This window comes from Hemicordylus capensis, chromosome 6 (assembly GCF_027244095.1).
Source record: "Hemicordylus capensis ecotype Gifberg chromosome 6, rHemCap1.1.pri, whole genome shotgun sequence".
Lineage (NCBI taxonomy): Eukaryota > Metazoa > Chordata > Lepidosauria > Squamata > Cordylidae > Hemicordylus > Hemicordylus capensis.
Window position 1 is genome coordinate 115,079,337 of NC_069662.1, and position 20,941 is coordinate 115,100,277.

General features: G+C 43.9%; 1 protein-coding gene across 2 annotated transcripts in view; it reads right to left on the reverse strand.

The window, feature by feature from the left end:
• The window catches only part of CHN2 (chimerin 2), a 218,505-nt gene extending 203,392 nt beyond the window's left edge, over positions 1-15,113 (reverse strand). For both annotated transcript variants that reach the window (XM_053262420.1, XM_053262419.1), the window contains exon 1: positions 14,369-15,113. In XM_053262420.1, coding sequence (XP_053118395.1) covers positions 14,369-14,417 — 49 coding nt within the window. In that variant the 5' untranslated portion in view covers positions 14,418-15,113. The remainder of the gene's footprint in view (positions 1-14,368) is intronic.
• Between the last annotated feature and the right edge of the window lie 5,828 nt (positions 15,114-20,941).

Consider the following 20,941-nt stretch of genomic DNA (forward strand, 5'->3'; position numbering starts at 1 on the left):
ATTTAATTTACATAGATACATATACATCTGCATGCGGGCATGCACACAAACACACACATGTGACTTTTTGTAGCAAAAGAATGCTCTATAGTTAAATAGAGCCCTACAGGATTTTACTTTACGAAAACAGATATCCACCTCTGGTCTAATATTTAAGTAGTCTTTGGGAAACAACGACAATCTATTACAATTCAAAACATTGAATATCACATTGCACTTATGTAGCTAAAGAGTCTTGAGCATCAAGATGCAATGTCCTCAGCATTACTTGCACTCTCTAAACAAAAGTGTGAACGTCAATAGTATGGCAGTCAGGAGCAGCCAGATGTTTGGTAGTAGTGACTGTGGTTGGAGCTGTTCCAAAGAGGAAAATAGGTCTATGTCCTCCTGTGGGATTTGGATGACTAGTATCTGAATTCTTCCTACTTTGTGCCAGTTGTTGTTCTGGTAGTGTTCAATTAGTTATCAATCTTCATTTTGGAAGGGATTTTAGAAAGCATATTTAATGACTAGGACTGAAGAAGCTTGAGTTCAAATCTAACTCAGCCACAATAATCACTGGGTGACACTGGTTTTATCATGTCTGAGTTAAAACCAAAGTCAGAGGCGGGGAACTTGATCATCCACTAGGCAGCAGCTGAGTTGGAGGGCTCCTTTCTACCTAGCAGCTATGCCCTGTAGGGATGCGCACAGAAACAGTGGGGGCCGGTTCAAAGGCGGGGGGATAATTTTAAGGACAGGAGAGCATGCATTTACCACCCCCCCCACACACACCACATTTCCCTCGCTGGAGCTTGCCTAAAAACCAATCCAGTGGGGCGGCAGCGTACCTCCCTGCCGCCCTGCCTGTTCCTCAGACCGGAAGTGACCAGAAGTACCATGTGCGGACGTTGTGCGAGGTCCTGGCGTGCGTGTGAGCGCAAGGTGTGCACGCACCAACGTGCACACAAGCTACTTCCAGTCACTTCCGGTCCTAAGAGCAGATGGGGTGGCAGGGTAGTACGCTGCCACCCTGCTTGACCAGTTTTTAAGCGAGTGCCGGTGAGGGAAATGCGGTGCCATGGCGGGGGGGGGGGGAATAAGTGCACCTTCCCCTAAAGTTATCCCTGAGAACCCTGAGAACCACCCAGTGTTCGAACCTGTTCGGAGTCCTGTAAAAGGGCCTCCGAACAGGTTTGTGCACAACCCCTAACACCCAGCTGTTGAATGAGATAGGAGGAAAAGTCCTCCATTTCAGCTGCTGCTTAGTAGATGAGCACACTCTCTGCCTCTGACCTTGGTTTGGGGCAGGACGCTTCGCCTGCCCTAATGATGATTTTGCGAACTGCTCTATGGATTTCTGAGGATGGTTTTTAGGACATGATGTAACATCATTTCACCATTGTTATGTTCTCGCATTTTGCACTCTTCTTCAGACTGTACACTTGGTTCGACTGATACAGGATACATAAAATTCCTTCGAAGCCTTAACATTTGGTGCATATTTCCTACTGACATAATACCCAGTGCTCTATATTAACTTTGGTTAGTAGATTTCAGTCTAGGTTCCTTTTCACTCATTTACCTCCCAATATAGCTGCAAGAAAGCAAACTCCTTAATGCTGTCAAAGCTGCTTAGAAAACAAGATTATGTAAATGCTATGTGTTTATATTATTAAATTAATCCAAAATTAAATTAATTTCACTTAAGCCCCATTGTTTGCTTAGTAGGCAAATGAACCTAGCTGTTTAAACTGAGGTACCAATTTTTCTCACAGCTACACACAGCTCCTGCTAAAGTCAACAGAAGCCAAGTGTATACTTCTAAAATATAAGTACTCTCTGAAAATTCTAATGCTTAAGTGGTAAAAATCCTCTGGGGTTTGTTAATGCACAAAATACATGAATAATTACTTTAAAAGTCTCATCTTTCACAAAAACCACAGGCTTAAGGAAAGAAAAATTCTGCACTGCAGAAGGCAGTATACAAGTTAAAGCACATACAGTAAATCATTTGCTAAGAGCTGTGCATTTATTAAGCTGTTGCAACATTTAACCTGTGTTTCAACTGGCTTCACTTTATAAAATATGGAAGTTTTCTGAAAACCTACATAACCACTAGAGTTTGGCAGTCAATCGAAGAGAAGGCAACACGATTTGGCAGGGAGTGGGGGGACTATCCAATGAATTTTCTGCTGGGCAAGCAAGTTTAGCTTCCAGAAACTCTCAACTGCTACTTATTATGTAAACAGAATTGCCTGTTGTGGCCTGTTGTTTCCATTGCCACTGACTGGATGAATTCTTGATGAGGACCAAAGGACCCATTTCCTTATTCAAAAGCTCTGCACAAGTTCCCCATCTGTTTTCTCAGTCCCACATCTAGGCAAGCACTTCAAAGCAGGAACACAAGAAGCTGTTTTATACTGAGTCAGACCATTGGTCCATCTAGCTCAGTACTGTCTACACAGACTGGCATTGGCTTCTCCAAAGATGCAGGCAAGAGTCTCTCTCAGCCCCATATCATGTACAAACAACCACTTTGTATATAATTGTGCTTTGGCAACGTACTGTATGCTTTGGTAGTTTGTTGGTTCAATAAAAAAATCTTGTCCTATTTAAAAAAAATATCTTGTCCTATCTTGGAGAATGCCACAGGCAGAACATGGAACTTTCTGCTCTTCCCAGAGCGGTCCCATCTCAGAAGAGGAATATCTTACAGCACTCACACATGTAGTCTTCCATTCAAATGCAAACCAGGGTGGATCCTGCTTAGCAAAGGGGACAATTCATGCTTACTACCGCAATACCAGCTCTCAGTTCTGCTATCCTGGACATCTGTCCACCGCAAATGTGTTGTCACCAGAGTAGCATGGGTTTCAGATGTATGCAAAGTAGAAAAGTACATCATTCTTGTTTTTGTTTTTCTGTTAATCTATGTAACTTTACAGAATTTCTTAATTATATGTGCCATAGAATTAGCCAGAAACATCTTAGTATGTAAGCAGAAATCTTCTAGTTAAGTCTGACAACTCACATGCCAGTGATTGTTTTGAACAGCCTTTCTCTTCAGCCAGCCAATCCAGCGAAAGCAGCTCTGCTTTGTCTTAGTTTAGTGTCCCCACCATGGGATGGAAGCTCACTAAGATGAGCCTTTGTAGTTAGTCTAAAACCACAAATCTTCTCACCTAACAACAATCCTTCCAGTATTCATCACCTTCAAGAATGCATCTTCTGTGACTTTGATCTCTATTCTGAACCACAAACCTGCTAAGTTCCTGTCTCTGAGTGTAAGTGATTGCGTAAGTCACCCTCCCAGAATCTCATTCCCTGAAAACTTCAACAGACAGGCTTAAACCACTATTCCAAATCATATTTCACCACCACCACTCATATCAGTCATGCCAGGGAAAGTAACATTTAGACTTGTTTACCAGGTACAGTAATGGCTGCAAAACTTTCTTTTCATATGCTTACATACTGCACAATTTGATTCATTAACAAATATATCTGCCATGAGATAGACAAATTTAACCTCCTTCTATATCTGAGGAAGATGTCCCTGACTTCCTAGAGTTTCTGAAAGAATGGGGGCTTCGGAGAAGCCCTAAAGGTACCACGGGGCATCAATAAGTATGCAGTGCTCTACTAGAACATACTGTCCAACTAAATCCCAAAAAGACAAGTCTAGTAAGGCTACATTTACAGTCTGATCCTTTACTCTAGGGGCCATCAAGCAAAATTGTATTATATGTTAAGGTAGCTAAAACATCATTCTATGCCAAACAGGACAGAAATCCCTCAACCTTGCAAAATGCAAATGTGTCACAAAGGTTATTGCACCAAAGAAATACCTAGTCTTAAAAAAAAATTAACTTTTGTTATCTTTTTGTCCATCTAAAGGGCAAAAATGTATTTTGTAAAGTGTCTCTGAATTGAGTTGCTTCTTAGCAGCCAGGCAAATGGTTATTTATGAATATTCAGTAAAATAAAACACTAGGCTGGTTATCACAATGGTAAATTGGATAGGACAAGTGTTGTGTGCACTATATTTGGTTATCTCTCAGCATAGGTAGGAGTTGGGGAGAAGTGATCATGTGAGAGAAGGCTACAGGATTCCAATGGCATTTCTTCCATTCTCGATAATATGCTGAGTAAAATTGGTGGTAGAACAGTGCCACTGGAGCCTGCACCCACTTCCCACATGATCACTTCCCCCTCATACTAACTAGGTTTTTGCAGACAGATGACCAAAAACTGGGAGCGTGCATAACTTCCAAAGCTGTGTTGGACACTTTGTCGGTAACCAGTTTACCATCATGAAAACTGACTTGCTATGGAGCACTGAACTAATGTCCCCTGGTTCAGAGCTTTTTACTAGCTCTAACAGACTGACAAACCTTGCATTCCACAGAACTACATAAGGAGGGCTTTGACAACTTTTCTGTGGTTCTAGAAGCCAGCTCAAAAATTTAGGAGCCAAACTGCCCTCTGCTCCATGAGGCGCAGAATGCACCACTCAACCCAAACAGTGTCCTCTGCTCCAAGAGGGGGCAGACTTGTGAGAAGCAGGGTTTGCCCTTGCACTGAAGCTAAAAACCTTATATCCCCATTGCATAAACTACTGTCTTAGCACAGCAGCTTGTAGGATCAAGCAACAAAAATCTCGTACCGTTAACTACCAGAAGAAAAATCCCAAACTTCATCAGGTAGCACACAGGTTTTATTTTTCACCTGACTGCTTCATGCCATTCATGGTAGCTATAAATACATCAAGTGGAAGACAGAATAATTTCATGCCTTTTGGATTTACAATAGAAAAATCAAAATGATAACTGATATATGGGTGACAACACTGATGCTTCCTTCCATGAACAGTTTACGCTCTCTCAGCAGTGCTTATTTATGACCAAAAGCTTCAAATTACACTTCTCTTGGAAAATACTTGAACTATTAAATAGACAATTGTATAAGAGTATCAAATTTTATGTATTTATGTATTTAATTTATATAACACCCTTCCTAAAGTGGCTCAGGGCAATTTACATTGAAATCAAACACACATAATAAAAAAATTAAAATTAAACGAACATTTAAACAGATTAAAATTAAAACTAAAAACTAATCATCATTAAAAGCCATGGTTAAAAGATGGGTCTTTAAGGCTCTCCTCAAGGCCTCCAAGGAAGATAATCCTCTCATATCCATGGGGAGCGCGTTCCACAAGCTAGGGACAACAAATGGGAAGGCCCAATCCCAGGTCGCCACCAGATGAACCAGTGGCACACGAAGATGGACCCCTCCTGATGATTTCAGTGAGTGGTGGGGATTTTGTAGAGAAAGGCGTTCCCTTAGGTAACCTGGATCTAAGCTTTCAGGGCTTTAAAAAGGTAATAACCAGTAGATAAAGATCACCTTTAAAAGGTAATAATCAGCAGATAAAGATCATCTTTTAAACTATTATATTGCACTTTCTAAACAAGCCTTTAATTAAACATTACAGAATCACTCAGTCTAATAATTTGCCATAGCCTACTTTCCCAGGACAAGTTGTAACTGACTCCAGGCAAGAACCCGAACTGCAAACTATCTGGCCTGTCAGGACTCAAGCCCACAACAGGCATTTGTACTGGCAACCTGGATGATGTAAGGTGGGTGATCAGTCTGTACACCATCCCCCAGCTTGGGCAAAAGAAGGAAACTGCAGAGAGACTAGTTACATCAGCTGGTCTCTTGACACTATTAGGCTATATCACAGGGGTAGGCAACCTTGGCTTTCCACATGTTGATGAACTACAACTCTCATCACCCCCAACCACAATAAACTGCAGGCGTGGGGATGAAGGTAGTTGTAATTTTGCCACAGCTGGAGAGTCAGGGTTGCCTACCCTTGCTATAACTGGCCAGCACTCTTCAGCTCTTATATAAAAGCTTCCAGGCCAGACTTGCTTGCTGTCTAAGCAAGGAAGAGACTCTGCATTCACAGCTGGCCTTTGCCGTGCTCCCACTCTCCCTCAACCCACCCTCAACTAACTCTGACACGAGTTAGTATGCAATGTTCTCTACTGTTATCTATGGAACATCGTTGTCAGGCTTCACAGTGCTGCACTAGGGCTGACAGCAGCTGAAATTCCAAGTTCTTCTCAGACTGCTCGGGCTGCTGGCTGCTTTATAATATGCTATGGTAAAAAAGAAAGAAAAAGAAAACAAAAACCTGGTGGCTGCTGTTGCCAAATCAGCAATGACTGACCAGAATCACAGCTTTCCCATTCCACCCCCGCCCCCTTTCCCCAGCTGTATGCAATGTGCTCTACTGTGTTTGGTTGCAGGCAGAGCACCAAAGACGAGCGCCATTCTGTCTGGTCTGTCTGTGCCCATCTGGAACACTGTGCTCCCCTGCCTAGACTGCACATGAGACAGGTGGTCCAATACCTCACTCTAGTTCTACTGATTCTTACCATAGTATTTTCTAAGGACTCCATAAAGTCAAACAGTAATAAGAATATCAAGAGTGCTGTATATTGATTTTGTGCTATTATTCTCAGGCCATGCTTCCCAGTTCCTTTCGCAAGCAGGAGAAGTACTAATGATGGAAAGTCAAGTGAGTAGAAATAATTATATATCATTTGCAAAACTTCTTCTTGGCAATTTGAATCCCAATATGCTATGGCTGTACACTTAAAAAGCTGGACTGAGTGGTTAGATGTTATTAGAAAATGCTCAAAAACTTGCTGAGTTCTGAGAAATAAAACCACAGGCGGCCCAAATGCAGCTGCATTAAGTCAGATAAGTGGACACACAGACTGGAAACTTTGCTGCAGGGGCAAAATACTAGCATTTAACTGAAAAAAAATATGAAATAGATAAGAAGGTTATATCTTTTATTGGGCCAATTTCTGACCAAGTAAGAAAACATCACTTTTGACTCCTAAACAAGGCACTGCAACCTCCCCAAACACAGAAAAATGATTTTTTTTCCCCTGGTTCAGGACCTTGACATGCAGAACACAATAAGTGAGGAATCAAATATTTCCCAATTAAGAGACTTTTAAAATGTAATTCCAAGACAAACAATATTTAGAAATGGGCCGTAAAGGCATCTAGAGACCTTATGCAACTAATTCTTCACACAGCACCTTCTTAATTCTTGTTATTCCAGACTATTATAAATTTCACAAGTCTGTGAGCCCTACAGTGCAATGCCACCCACAGGAGGCATTTTTGTGTATATGCCAAATAGAGTCCAAGGTATGTGTGTTTTTTCTATAAAGATACCTCAAACATTTGATTTCTTACTACTTATCTCATCCCACACTGCTTCACAGTGACTAGCAGCTCTCAAGTACACCATAAGGTTTTATGTTCCCCAGCTTTTTCAACTCCCATGCCTAATCTTTAGTACAGGCCAAACTTCATGTTACATCAGGCCCATTAGTAGGGCTGACCTGCTTGTTTTTTACCTTAGTAAACAGCATATGCTGAGCTGTTGAGAGGCATGCTTTAAACATTTACTCTTGCTCAATACAGTTTGGACCCCCAGTGGCTGCTATTGATCCGGGAAGGAAAGTTCCCACTGGTACCTATAGGAGCTTCCCTCTCTGTGCAAAGAGCAACCACAGAGGGTCCAATATGGATTAGGACCAAAGGAGGCTCCTCATTTGGGGCTGAGGGAACATTGCTCCCCTTTTTACCTGCCTCACATTCTTCCCAGCCCCACATTCTCTCACCAGACATACCACCATCTCTTCTTGTCTTTTTCTCTGTGTCTTTCTCTTGCATTTTGTTACTCTTGTGGAAATGTTGCTCTTGCATTTTCACTGCTTGCCAGTAAATGGCCCTGACTGTTCATCTTTTTTCAAAATGCCATTTCCTCCATCTTAGGGTGTTCAGTGGGACCCAAATGAAGTAGTTATCATACTTAGTCACTACCCAAATTGCATCTTTAGTGCCCCAGCACTAATCAAGATCTGCCTTTCTTTTCTTCCCCCTGCATAAGGGTGGGCAGTGGATAGTCCTGCCCCCAACCAATCAGAAGTCAGAATAGTTTACAGGCAGCTATTCTGACCAATAGCCAGCAAACAAGGCCAACTCAGTCATCTGATTTCCCAGGGTCCTTCTAGGCAGGCTGAGCAGACTCTGGAGATCAGTGTACAATATGGGAGCGCTCAGTCTGCAAACAAATGTTGTTCAGAAGGCAGGAGCCCTGACTACCTTTCTTCACCTTTCCCTCTCCAATGGAAAGCCAGCTCTTTTGTCCTGACTCAGCCCAACAAAGCCCTCAGAAAGTATTGGATTTCTCCAGCATTTGCTTGGAGATCTTTTCTTTTTTTTTAAAATGCCACTAGCAAATCTTGGCAACATTCAGAGATCTAGAGAATGAGGGGACAAGTGGGGGATAATAGTGGACTGGCACTTCCTCTGGGTAGTTCTTTTACTAACAAACAAGCAAGCAGCCACACACACACACACACACCCCGCCTTCCCTCTTGTTCTGGGACTTTAGCAAAGCCTCTTGCTAGCTCCCTTATCTTTCTGTTAGTCTCTCACCTCCCTTGAGGGTGAGAGAGAGGGAGGGGGTTATGGCTTTTTAATAAAACAAGGCATTTTAACTGAAATTGATAATTGGACAATTCCAGACTTATCCTGTTTGAAAATGTGTGTGTCTTTAATGCAGAAATCCTTGTTTTTATTTTTTAAGAATGCTGAGATTATTGCCTTCTCTTCATGGGCAACCTAACAGGCACAGCTTGGAAACCAGACCAGCCCAAAATAGTCAAGTAGCTCCACCACTTTATAGTCCTTATGCCAGTGTTTGTTTGCTGTTGCAGAGGAGTAACTATAATAGGGCAAGGGGAGACAGTTGTCTGGGGGTCACAATAGAACATCATCCTAAATTATTTTTTTAAAGATTTTGTAAATTGTGGACGATGCAAGTCATTTAATGGTACTAGAGAAAGACATGCTGTTCTGGTAGCTCCAGGTCTTAACACTCACATCAGTTTCGAAAGATGAATACAACTGAAGGAAGCCCGGGAGGGTGCTCAGTAAATATATATTTTTGTTACCACAAAATGTGGTAACAAAAAGCACCACATTTTGTTTGCCTCATTTAAGATTTCTTTACTTCATGAGCTGAGCTTCAGTGAGGTGGGGGCATTTTAAAAATCTTGTCTCTGGGCCCACTACAACCTTGCTACACCCCTGTGTTGTTGGTTGGTTATTTTGTGTGCCGCCCCCCCCCCCTTTTTTTTGGTGAGTGGTAGTAGTATTGAAAGGAGGTCCTCAGTGTAAGTTCTTTGGAAAGGTTTGTGATTTATATGGTTTAATTTCAAATCTGATAAAGGATTATCCCAAGTAGATGTTGTATAGACCTGCTGACAATTATAAACTGTATATAAACTGTATTCCAGTTAAAGCCTTAATAAACTCATTGGGGCTTACTCCCAAGTAACTGCTGTGTGCATAGGACTGCAGCCCAAGGACATATCCCAGATATGTTTATATTGTAAGAATTTGAGAAATAAGGCTTGCTTAAAAAAAAATTAGCATATACTATGTGTCCATATTTGTGAAAGGAAAGGAAATGAGTGGGCTTTGTGTGTGAAGAAATACATTATGGTATTTTCAGGTGGTGTGAACCATGTGTATGCAGGTACTACCTGCAAATAGGCACTTAGGACTCCACCCCACCCCACCACCTTTAGTTGATCTTATTAGCCAAATCCTGCATGGAGTGAGGAGGAGAGGGTTGAGACTGCAAGGAGCGGGCAAATGGAGGCAATGCTGATAGAAGACAGGATGGAGCTACTGAAAAGAAGAAGAGGAATGGGGTCTTTAGGGAGGGGGATGGAGAGCATTGCTACATTCCATACCGATACCTACAATTAACCATTCTAAGACCACGATTTCTTTCCTCACAGCCAACCAAGGAGCAAGTTTAGCACTAAATTAGTACTACTAAATAGCCAGCTGCCAAGTGCTGGCGTGAATGATGCAGATTTTGGTTGAGACAAGTAAACAACTTTACAGATGGAGAAAACCATGGGCTGGTTCTTTATAACTTAGGGCTGGACCTGCCTACTATTATCCACGCCTGTGTTTACCCCTGGCTCTCTTCCCTTCCCTACATTCCGCCACCCCAGCCTCAAGAGGCAGCAGCCGAAACTGGTGGGGGGCAAAGATTAAAGTTACCCTCTACCCACACAACCATTCTGATCCAGATCAGGATGTTTACATCTGCTAATCATGGGCTCAATGCAGGTCTCAACAACAGATCTCCATGCCCCCCCTGCTCCGTGGGGGAGCAGACACCTTTCCTTCATTGCCCACTTCTACTCCTGGTCGTATCTGAGTGACTCAGGCAGGCAACAGACCAATGCAACTAGGAAGTGGAAGAAGCAACTTGCCCCTCTCCCTTGCTTGATCCCTCCGCCTCCTTGTAGTGTTGGTCCATTGCCTGGTTCATGTAGCATGCTTACTTTTTAACACACCAAGGTGAGCTGGAGCCTGGGAATTGTCAAGACTTGGCTTAATGTAATATGGAATTTGTCCTTTTGTAATGGTATTCAGTGCCTCCTCCCATTGGGGAGGAGAGCTGGTCTTATGGTAGGGAGCATGAAGTCCCCTTTGCCAAGTAGAACCACTCTTACTTCTACACCCCAGGGGGTGTGGAGGCCCAAAATCCAGGGCCTCCACACCCCCTGGGACCCCCAAATCCTTTTTAGACTGTCCCGGGTGGTGTGGACACATTAAAAATGTGTTTAAAATGCTGTGTTTATGTGGATGGAGGGTGTCAGTGTTCCCTCTAAGGTGTGCACATATGCGTGCATGCACATGTTTTTGATGTCCGCTCAGTTGATTCCCCCCCCCCAGGTTGAATCAGGAAGGCCCTACCCTGAATGCACTGTGCACACACTGCCTTGATACTGCCCCTCAGAACAAAACTCATTCTACACTCAGATGAAAGAGAGAGAGAGAACACTGGAGGGGCCCCTCCAAAAGCCTTTAGCTCCAAGATCCAAAATTACCTATGTGCACCTCTGTTGCCAAGCACGATCTGCTCTGGATTGCATTTGGATGGGTGACTGCATTTGAATACTGTCCGCTGTATGATATTTCCTTAGTGGATGGGACCGTAAGCTCCGTGGCTGAGGATCTGCTTGTATACAGAAGGTCCCAGGTTCACTCCTAGCACCTTCAGTCTATAGGCATAAACACTGGCATAGAACCGGTTGCTACAGTTGGGTTCGAGTATGAACCAGACCCGAACCAGACTGGGCCAGTTTGGTCTGGCTCCCCCTCAAAACCCCACCCCCAGTCCGGTTGGGGGTGGGTGGGTTCGCAAGCTTTTTAAAAAACTTACCCCCTCCAAGGGGGTTCTTGCAGGCGGTGTGTGTGTGTCCCCATGCAGGTTCCCCCTCCTCCTGCCAGCCTCCCCTCCATCCAAAACTGGCCTGCTCAGCCATTCTTTGGCCCATTCAGGCCGCCCCCCCGCTGGCACAGTGGCCATTTTTGAGGCCTCCGTGCCTGTGCAATGGGCCTCTGCGTGGCCTGTATCATGCCAGGCCACGCAGAGGGGGGATCTCCATGCCCCCCCGGCCTCCGAGAACCCCCCCCAGGGGTTAAGTTTTAAATTTTTTTTTTAAGGCTCATGAACCACCACCCCAACTGGACCAGGCGGGGTTTGAGGGGGTGCCGGATGTGAACTGAACTGGACCAGTGGGTTGTGTGCACACCCCTATAGACTGAAGATGCTAGGAGTGAACCTGGGACTTTCTGTATACAAGCAGATGTTCCACCACGATGCTTACAGCCCCATCCACTAAGGGAAATATCTTACAAAAGACAGTACTCAGATGCAATTACCCATCCAAATCCCACTGCCTCTGAGAAACCCCCCCAACAAGGAGGTAAGTTTTAAAAATATTTAAAAATAAAACAAAAAATCGTGAACCCCCTGAACAGGCCGGGTCGCAGGAGTTCCGGACGAGGTCTGACTGAACAGCATGTCGTTTGGTTTGACCCTGAACCATCAAACTGAACCTTTTCAACGTCATACACATTCAGTGCCAAACCTGTTTGCACATCCTGATCTCCAGATAGGGCTGAGAGAGACTCCTGCCTGAAATCCTGGAGAACTGTTGCCAGTCAGTGTAGACAATACTGAGCTAGATGGACCAGTGTGTGAATCAGTTTATGGCAACTTCTTATGTTCCAGTTCTACATCACCCACATTTTACTGTGAATTATTTCTCTCTGCAACCATATAAACAGGCAGCAGGCTTCTCAGCATACCAGATTAGTAGTAGAAGGGCTGTAGATTAGTAGTGGAGCATATATTTTGCATTTACTTGTTGCCAGGTTGAGTCACCAAGCTCTATAGTAGCAAAGTTGGGAAATGCCCAAGAACTTGATGAGTATCTATTGCATAACTCTGTGTAAGGTAACTATTTGTTACTGAACAAAATCTATTTGGAAAAACACTGGAATTGCACACAGGGCAATGATTTAAGAACTGTGCTCATAACTACTAAAGGTCTGTGAACCATGTGCTTAATTTTGATTCAGAAATGTAAGTGATGTATCAAGATCAATGAAAGAAAACATGTATCTATTATTATTTAAATTTTAGCAATTGTCTTAATCTTCAGCACAAGATAAAGATTCTGGCTTTTAGTCTCATGAAGTGAAATGCAAACTCCATCATCACAAAAACTGCTTTGTAGAAACTGTAGAAACCCGAGTTTCTCTTGATTCAAATTTGCCACCTACAATTTTGATTGCAAAAGATCCTTCAGACTGACGGCTTTTTAAATTTCATCATATGAGCATACAGAATTAAGCTGCCCAATATATATGTTAAACAGGCTGTGCTCAGGAATGACTACTAAAATGTTATCTTATAGATGGAAGATTCCTCTCGTTCTAAATCTCATTTTAAAAGTAAGGCACTAATACGCATACATACTGGTGTTCTCTAAACACCAGCACTAAATTTTACACTTTTAAATAAGAAGCTTGAGTCTAATTCTACAAACTAAAAAAAGGTTACAAAAGCATTCAGCAGATGATAGGATTCTCTATTCAGTGAGAATGCAATAATAATTTTTAAAAAACTTTATCAAGCAGTGCAAGCCTTTGGATGTTTACTCACAACTAATTCTCACTTACAGTGTTAACTCCCAGAAAATGTGCACAGGACTGGAACCTAAGGCTGTGCTCTTATGCACACTTATTACAGTGTAAGTTCCACTGAAAGGAATAGGACTTACTTCCAAGAAAATTCCAAGTAAGTATTCCATCAAATAAAATTAACAAGCTGTCCACCTTCTTCATCTCTGAGGACAGGTTTACATGCCCTCTCCAGTCAAGCAGAATTTGATTACTCCTCTCTCAAATCTCTTTGTAATATCCAGAAATTAGAGTAAGGCAGGGAATCATACAGCAATTAGCAATTATCTTCCTCTGCATTTGAGAAGCACTGTTTCTCACATTGACCTAGTGACCACACAAACAAAATAGACAAGGAATTGCCACAAATCAGCTATGTGATTGACTCAGCCCTGCATAGAAAGTACCATCTCTCTCTCTCTCTCTCTCTCTCTCTCTCTCTCTCTCACACACACACACACACACACACCCCCACATTAATGTTATAAAGAAAATGAAGAAAAAGTGAAATTTGGTCTCTCAGATGTTGCACTGCTTGCTCTACAGGGCATGGCAACTGAACAAGTGTAATCACACTTGGAACGAACTGCTCTGGCAAATACAGGTATTTTTAGAGATGCCCCAACGTTAGAAGCTCATTCCCCAGATATAAAGAATAGAGATACATTCATTTTTATGCAATGCACACCTGGGTGCAAGGTTTTTAATCCTGTCATGTTGCTATATTTCCTGATGACAAAAGTCTGTGGAGTAAATGCTACTGTCAGGGTTTTGGTTTAGCAACCTCTTACAAGAGCTCAATCATCAATCACGGCAGAGGAATTAAGAATGCTGGACTTTTGCATACTAAGACATTTGCTCTGCTACCAAGGTCAGATGCCCAAGGAAAACATGCAGCCAACCTGTTCGATTGCTGCTCCTCTTTTGCATGCAAAGTGGAATAAAAGCATTCTGCATAAAAAATTAAAATTTCCACCTGTGTGTGTTTGAGAGATAGCGATTAAAATTTCTACGTGTGTGCGTGTGTTAGAGAGAGAGAGAGAGAGAATAACTTCTCTGCGAAGAGGTAATAATCCCAGACACGTCCTCCACTCCCCAAAAAACGCAAGCTGAAAATGCCACAAACAAACTGTTCCTGGGACTGCTGGGATGTGAGACGACATGCAAGATCCTGCCATAAAGAAAGGGAGAGAAAGCCATAGGGGCTAACATGCAAACTTACCAGAGGACACCGAGGAGCCAGACAAACTGGAGTTGCTCGAGGTGGCCATCCTCCTTCCTTCTGGTTCCTTAGTGACTAGCCCAGGTGCTCCTGCAGCTGTCCGGCTGCCGCCGCTGCCTCCAAGCCATTGCAAAGCGCTGGAGCCGCTCGGAGCAAAGCAGCAGCAGCAGCAGCAGCCGCCGCCGCCGCCACCCGGGCTTTCCTTGCAGCTCACCCAAATAACGCGCTGCTGCTGCTGTTGCTGTTGCTGCCTGTTCGTTTGCGCCCCTTTCAGCTTTCGCAAAGGGGAGACGCTGTTCTGGCTGCCCAGCGAAGGGCCTCGCGCTGCTTCCAGTTCCTTTCTCTCCGCCTGAGGAGAGGAGGCTTCCCAGGGACTCCTAGGGCCGCCCCACCAGCCCCTTCCTTCGCCTTCCCCCCCTCCCTTCACCGCCTTCGCGTGAGCGGCTCAGTCTTGACAAGCGAGGCGGCTGGCGGCGACTCCTCCTCTTCTTCCTCTTCCAGCGCCACCGCCTCAGCTCTCCTCACACACACAAAGGAAGCCGAGGAGAGGCGTGCGGGCTGCAGCCCCCGGCTACTGAAGGGGCAGAGTGGCGCTAGGGCGCAGCGCCCAAGGTGGAAAAGGAGGGAAGCAGGGGCAGGGAAGCCACCGGCCAGCGTCTGTCCCTGTGGCCACTACTCCCTCCGCTTGCTGGCATCGAGGAGCTGGCAAAGCGAGCGCCGCTCCTTCCATGTGCCAATGCTGGTCCAGCATTGGAAAGCGGAGGCTGGTCGCACCGCCTCCTACTGGGGTGGGGAAGGAGAGGGGAGGGGAGAGTACAGAGTGAAGGGGAGGCAAGCCTGAGGCAACGTGTCCCCAGCGGCTGCCTGAGGGTGCCTGTTGAACTTTTCAGCTTTCCTACGGAGACTGAAAAGCACACCTACCCCGCTAGGGAAAGACTGCGCTTTTGTATGTACGAATGTATTTCCTGTGTGATATCTGGGTGTCCGCCGCCTTCCATGTCCATAATGTCATCCGACTATACTTACTGACAACTTCAATCAGTGGCAAAACACGTGCAATAGCCTTATCAGCAATGCGGGGTGGGTGGGGGAGATGGGATCGACTCCTCCAGCCACGCAGCTGAGAGCCTCCAGCATACTATTATCTACTATTTGGGAGAGGGTGGGTGCAGGAGGAGGGTCCCAGGCTCTTGTCCTCCTGGGCCTCAGGTTATCTCTCTGTTTGTCACTAGAGGGATTCAAAATTAGTGATGGTGACAACTTCAGAATACAAATGTTCCGTTTGCTTATGAACTGAGCACCAGTTCTCTTCCCACTAAAAGCTTTTCTTCATCTCGGAATATAAAATGAAATATTGAGATTCCATTCATACACGTCTATTGACCAGCTGCACAGAGCTAACCACTTCATAAGTGCATGTGCATAAGTTTATTAATATCAAACCTCTTACCCTTGCTGAAATTCTCATCAGCTGCTGTGAAACTACAGTACAGTCCCTTTCAAGGCTATGGTGTGTGCAATTCCATCTGTTCAGTGAGCATGTGTAGGGTGGGGCCACAGTGGCAGGCTCTGCCCCCTGCTCTGTAGGCATTCTGTTACTTGGCTGCTCTGCACTCCATGCATTCTGTCACAGGCCACCTGCACCATGCCTGCACATATAGGTACTGTACATCTCTTTGTGACTGGGAAGCCTTCCTTTGCAGGGCCTGCATGTGGACACATGTAATACAGGCACATTGTTGATGTGTGACAAAATGCATGACGGGTGGGGGATGCAAACATCTGAAAAGGACTTGTTTATTAATTATTTATGGGAACATGTGTAGACAGGCAGATCTGGTGGATATTATCTGCAATTATTCCAGTAAAATTATATATTACATAGTAAACAAATTTAAAAATGGCCCAATAACAAGCGAGCAAATAAGAATAGACAGAGAAATAGGTTAAACTGCAGAAAAACCTGTTATAGCCACACTATATGTATTCTTAATAAATTTTGAAAAAAGCAACCAGTTACTATAAAATCTTTCTGTTTTCTGTCATCTATCAAATCTATGCATTTGTCATTCTATCAGTTTAGTATAATCTCCACTGCTTTCCAGGCCCTAATTAACCATTCCTTAAGGGAGGCTGTTGGTTTGAATCCCCTATATCGGTGCTATATCAGGCAGCAGAGAAGGCAATGGTAAACCACTCCTGGATTCTACCAAAGAAAACCAGAGGGCTCTGTGGTCACAAGCAGTCGACACCAACTCAAAGGCACAACCTTTCATTTCCTTTAAGGGATGGTGTGGAAGTTTCTCTTCATTTCTTTACAACCAAAATCTTTGCAGCAGTTAATAAGTTCCAAACTGGCTCTCTTATTCTCGCAAACAGCTTATGGAGTTCTATCCCCAATAAACATCTAAAGTCCTGCCTTGTCCTTGGAGAAGATAAGAGAGCCTGGGGAGCTGCCAGCTCCCCATGTTCCCTCTGTCCACCAGCTACCACTACAGAGCTCCCTAAGAGCAATATTTTTGAGACAAAAAAACCAGACATAGCCTATCAGATGCATGCAACGTGAAAGTTCTAGCTCCTGAAAAGTCTTTTTGTGGCTCTTCTTTGTTGCTTTGCTGTATAGGTTTTTAAGAATGCTTTTGGTTTTAATGCTTATATACACCCATTTAGGAAGTTGCCTGAGAAGGGGTTAATAAATGCCAAAAATTTTTTTTAAAAAAGTAAATGTTGCCCACAGACATTGTAGGAGGGAGAAAGCTGAATTCTGAGTGACTCTCCACATGGCTGGTGCTGGGAACTACATTTCTTAGGAGCAATACAATAACATGCATGCATCCAGCACCAGTCATGTATGTGCACCAGCTTTGCAAGCCAGCAGAACACTCTTGCGTAAGAGATGTTTCTCTCTCTCAATGGTCACCAAGAAAATAATGCATGCACAAATGTACACATGTAGGCACTTTGTGGTGAAAATTACCAAGTCTATTCTGAATGGAGGTGAGCCCTGCTACCTGAGCAAAGACACCTTTTTAAGTAGCTATTCTCTTCGATTTAGCAGGGGGAGAGCAACTGGCCCCATCCAATCCCAGCACAGCATCCCTCCAGTGACTGTTGCTGGAATATGCCTTATGTTTCTTTTTAGATTGTGAGCCCTCTCTGTGAGCCCACTCTGGGGACAGGAGACCATCTTATTTATATGTTATTTATTTTTCTATGTAAACCGCTTTGAGAACTTTGGTAGAAGAGTGGTATATAAATTAGGGATGTGCATGAATGGTCTTCAGCACCGGCGGGGGTAGTACTTTAAGGGCGGGGGAGGGTGTACTCACCCCCCCCCGCTGTGTTTCCCCCGCCGGCGCTCTGTAAATTTCAAGCCCCTCGGGGCGGCAGCGTTCCTCCCTGCCGCCCCGTTCCCCCTGTCGGCCGGAAGTGGCCGGAAGTTGCGAGCGTGCATGCGCCCGTCATGCGTGCTTGCACATGCACGACGTGCACACATGCGCTCACAACTTCCGGAGTACACGGTGGAGTACACCCTCCCCCACCCTTAAAGTACTACCCCCACCGGTGCCGAAACACTGAATACCGCCCCAGCACCGAAACGTTTCTAAGGCCTTTACAATGGCCTCCAAAACATTTTGGGCACATGCCTAATATAAATATCCGTAGTGGTAGTAGTAGTAGTAGTAACATACAAGATAGAATATGGGTGCAAGGGTTTATATTTTGCATCCTTCATAGGTTCTGCAAAAATTGTTTTCTGAGGGACATTTTCTTAGAAGCTTCCTACAACTCTTGATTCAGAGCTATTTAGATTTTGCTGCATGGAGATGTAGTAATGAAAAAGCTCATCAATTTCTGCTTATCATGAGGTCCTAAAAGGTACAGAAGCCCTACCCCTACCAAGGCTGCTCAGCTTCGTCCCTCCAGCTGTTTTTGGACTGGACTTCCCATAATTCCCAGCCACAGTGGCCAATAGCCAGGGATTATGGGAGTTGTAGGCCAACATCTGTAGGAGGGCCGAAGTTGAGCAGCCCTGCATCCCCCACCCCAAAGTTGCAACACTATCTGAAACCTAATGAAGTAGATTTCAAAAACTGTGGGTACAAGGTGACCAGGAGGAATCCCACAAGAGTGTTATAGACTGAGGTCTCAATTGTTCCCATCAGCAGACCTTTGGTCAGGCTGGTGGCCCACGTGGCTCCATTTTTGAGCAACTTCAGGCAGCACTGGGATCTCAGCCTGGCCAGGAACACAAGCAGGGAAAGGTGCTCCAGCTGCCGCGGCACTGGCTATAATTTAGTATTTACTTTCAAATGGGGCCACACAGCCCTGTTCTCGACCATGCCCTCTGTGCACCTGATGTCAGATGCAGGGGTGTGGCTGGGGAGTCAGGCGCAACCCTTACATAACAGCCCAGGTTCTTTGTGGGGAGGAACCCCAAGTAATGCTGGCTCCGTCCCTCTCCTGGGTCTTGGTTCAATTCCTCGGTTTTGGCTTCAATAATGATTTGATTTTTTGGTCCTGACTCCTTGCTTGATTCCTTGATCCTGAGCTATCTTTTGGTTCTGACTCCTGACACTGCTGATGTTCCATTCCTGCCACTATTCTAAGATCTGTCATAACTCGAATAGGAAGATTAGTTCTGTGCTTCATTCTAGGCCCTATTCAGACATTATGCTGTGCCAATGTACATATGTCTATACACTTGTACATGTTTTTGTGTGAATGACTGTATCTGCATTCATGCATTTCAAGTGAACCTGGGTATGGGCCCCTCAAATGCACAGTACAAATAGGAAGTGTACAGCTGTACCTGTGTTCTACGTAACATGTAAATAACCTGTTTTTTAAAAAAACTTATTTATCAAATTTGTAGACCACCCCAAACTTCCATCTCTGGGCAGTTTACAACATAAAGCAAATTAAAACAAAAATGGAAACCGTAAAAAAATTTAAAACCACAGTCAAGTTAAGAAGTTTGGGTGAAAAAATGAGTCTTTAGGGGCTTAAAAAAAAAGTGTTTTGGAGATGGGGAGGCTCAGCAGAGAGCGTATTCTAGAGTCTAGGGGCAGCAACGGAGAAGGCCTGTCCCTATGTAGCCACCAGATGAGCTGGTGGCAACTGCAGACAAACATCTCCAGGCGATCTCAATGGGCGATGGGGTTCATGATGAAGAAGACATTCTCAGAAATACCTGTGTATAGAACTGTAGCTGGGCTGATTCAAATAAACAGCAGTCACTAACAAGATACTATTGGGGCCGTGGTGAGAATGTGCCCACCCCAATGACACTAAGGAATCTCAGCATGTTCTTTAATTGCACTCCTTACAAATGATTAAAGGACATGCCAAGCACGTCCTTTAGTGACATTGGAGCAGATGCATTCTTGCTACAGCCATGATATTATGTATCTCATGTTTGAACTGGCCCATTGTGTACCCTATACATTGTATGAGTGTTGAACGTAATATGTACAGATAGGAAGCATACAGATGTACCTACCATATGTTCAGCATACCTACCTACATACAGGTCTCTACTTTTGTACACTGAACACTTGTATCAGTATTCAATATAACATGTGAATAGGACTTCTAAGTTAATACTAACTGGTATCAGATTTTGAATCTTTGCAAAATAAATTAACCTGGGTCTTCTACTTCATGTATTAAACTTGAGCATTTTCCTCTGCACATACAGTGTTAGATGATAAAGAGACTTTAATGACAAGCACAGTGCCTGTTCTTTTTCATTGAATATTTAGAAAAACCACCATGCACCATGAGGCACGGCTTCAAAGCAAGGCCAAGACCTGGCTGGAAGAGAAGTTTTATTTCCTGTTCATGGTTTCCACACCAGCTAAAGACCCATGGGTAAACTGTAGCATGTTTTACTTCTATTAACAAAACACTGTCAAGCAGACAGTTGTATTACTCACTGGCAAAGTGCATGTCAAGAACCCCTCTAGTGGCAGTTCTATAGATCATACAATAGTTAATTGTAATGTTCAGACTGGGCCAAATGTGCCTATCAGTCAGCTGATGGTCTGTGAGCCAATCTGATTTCTGGCCATGAGTGATTGATTTAAAGTACTTACATATTTTCCTTTCTTCTAGCTGGCTAACACAAGAGGCTAACACAGTCAGTATTAAATTATATAGGCTAAAATGCCTATATAAGGAGCCAGTGTGGTGTAGTGGATACACTGGTTAGAGTGCTGGACTAGGACCAGGGAGACCCGAGTTCAAATCCCATGAACCTCATTTCATGACATCAAATTCAGCCACGAAACTAGCTGGGTGACTCTGGGCCAGTCACTTCTCTCTCAGCCTAACCTACTTCACAGGGTTGTTGTGAGGACAAACTCAAGTATGTTGTACACCGCTCTGGGCTCCTTGGAGGAAGAGTGGGATATAAATGTAATAAATAAATAAATAAATAATAAAATCTAAACATTTATTCAGGAATACTTAACACTGAACTTAAAGAAAAATTATTTATCAGTAATCATGCTTAGGCTTGTACTGACAGGACTCAGATTCAAATAACCAAAATAAAAATAAAAATAAAAA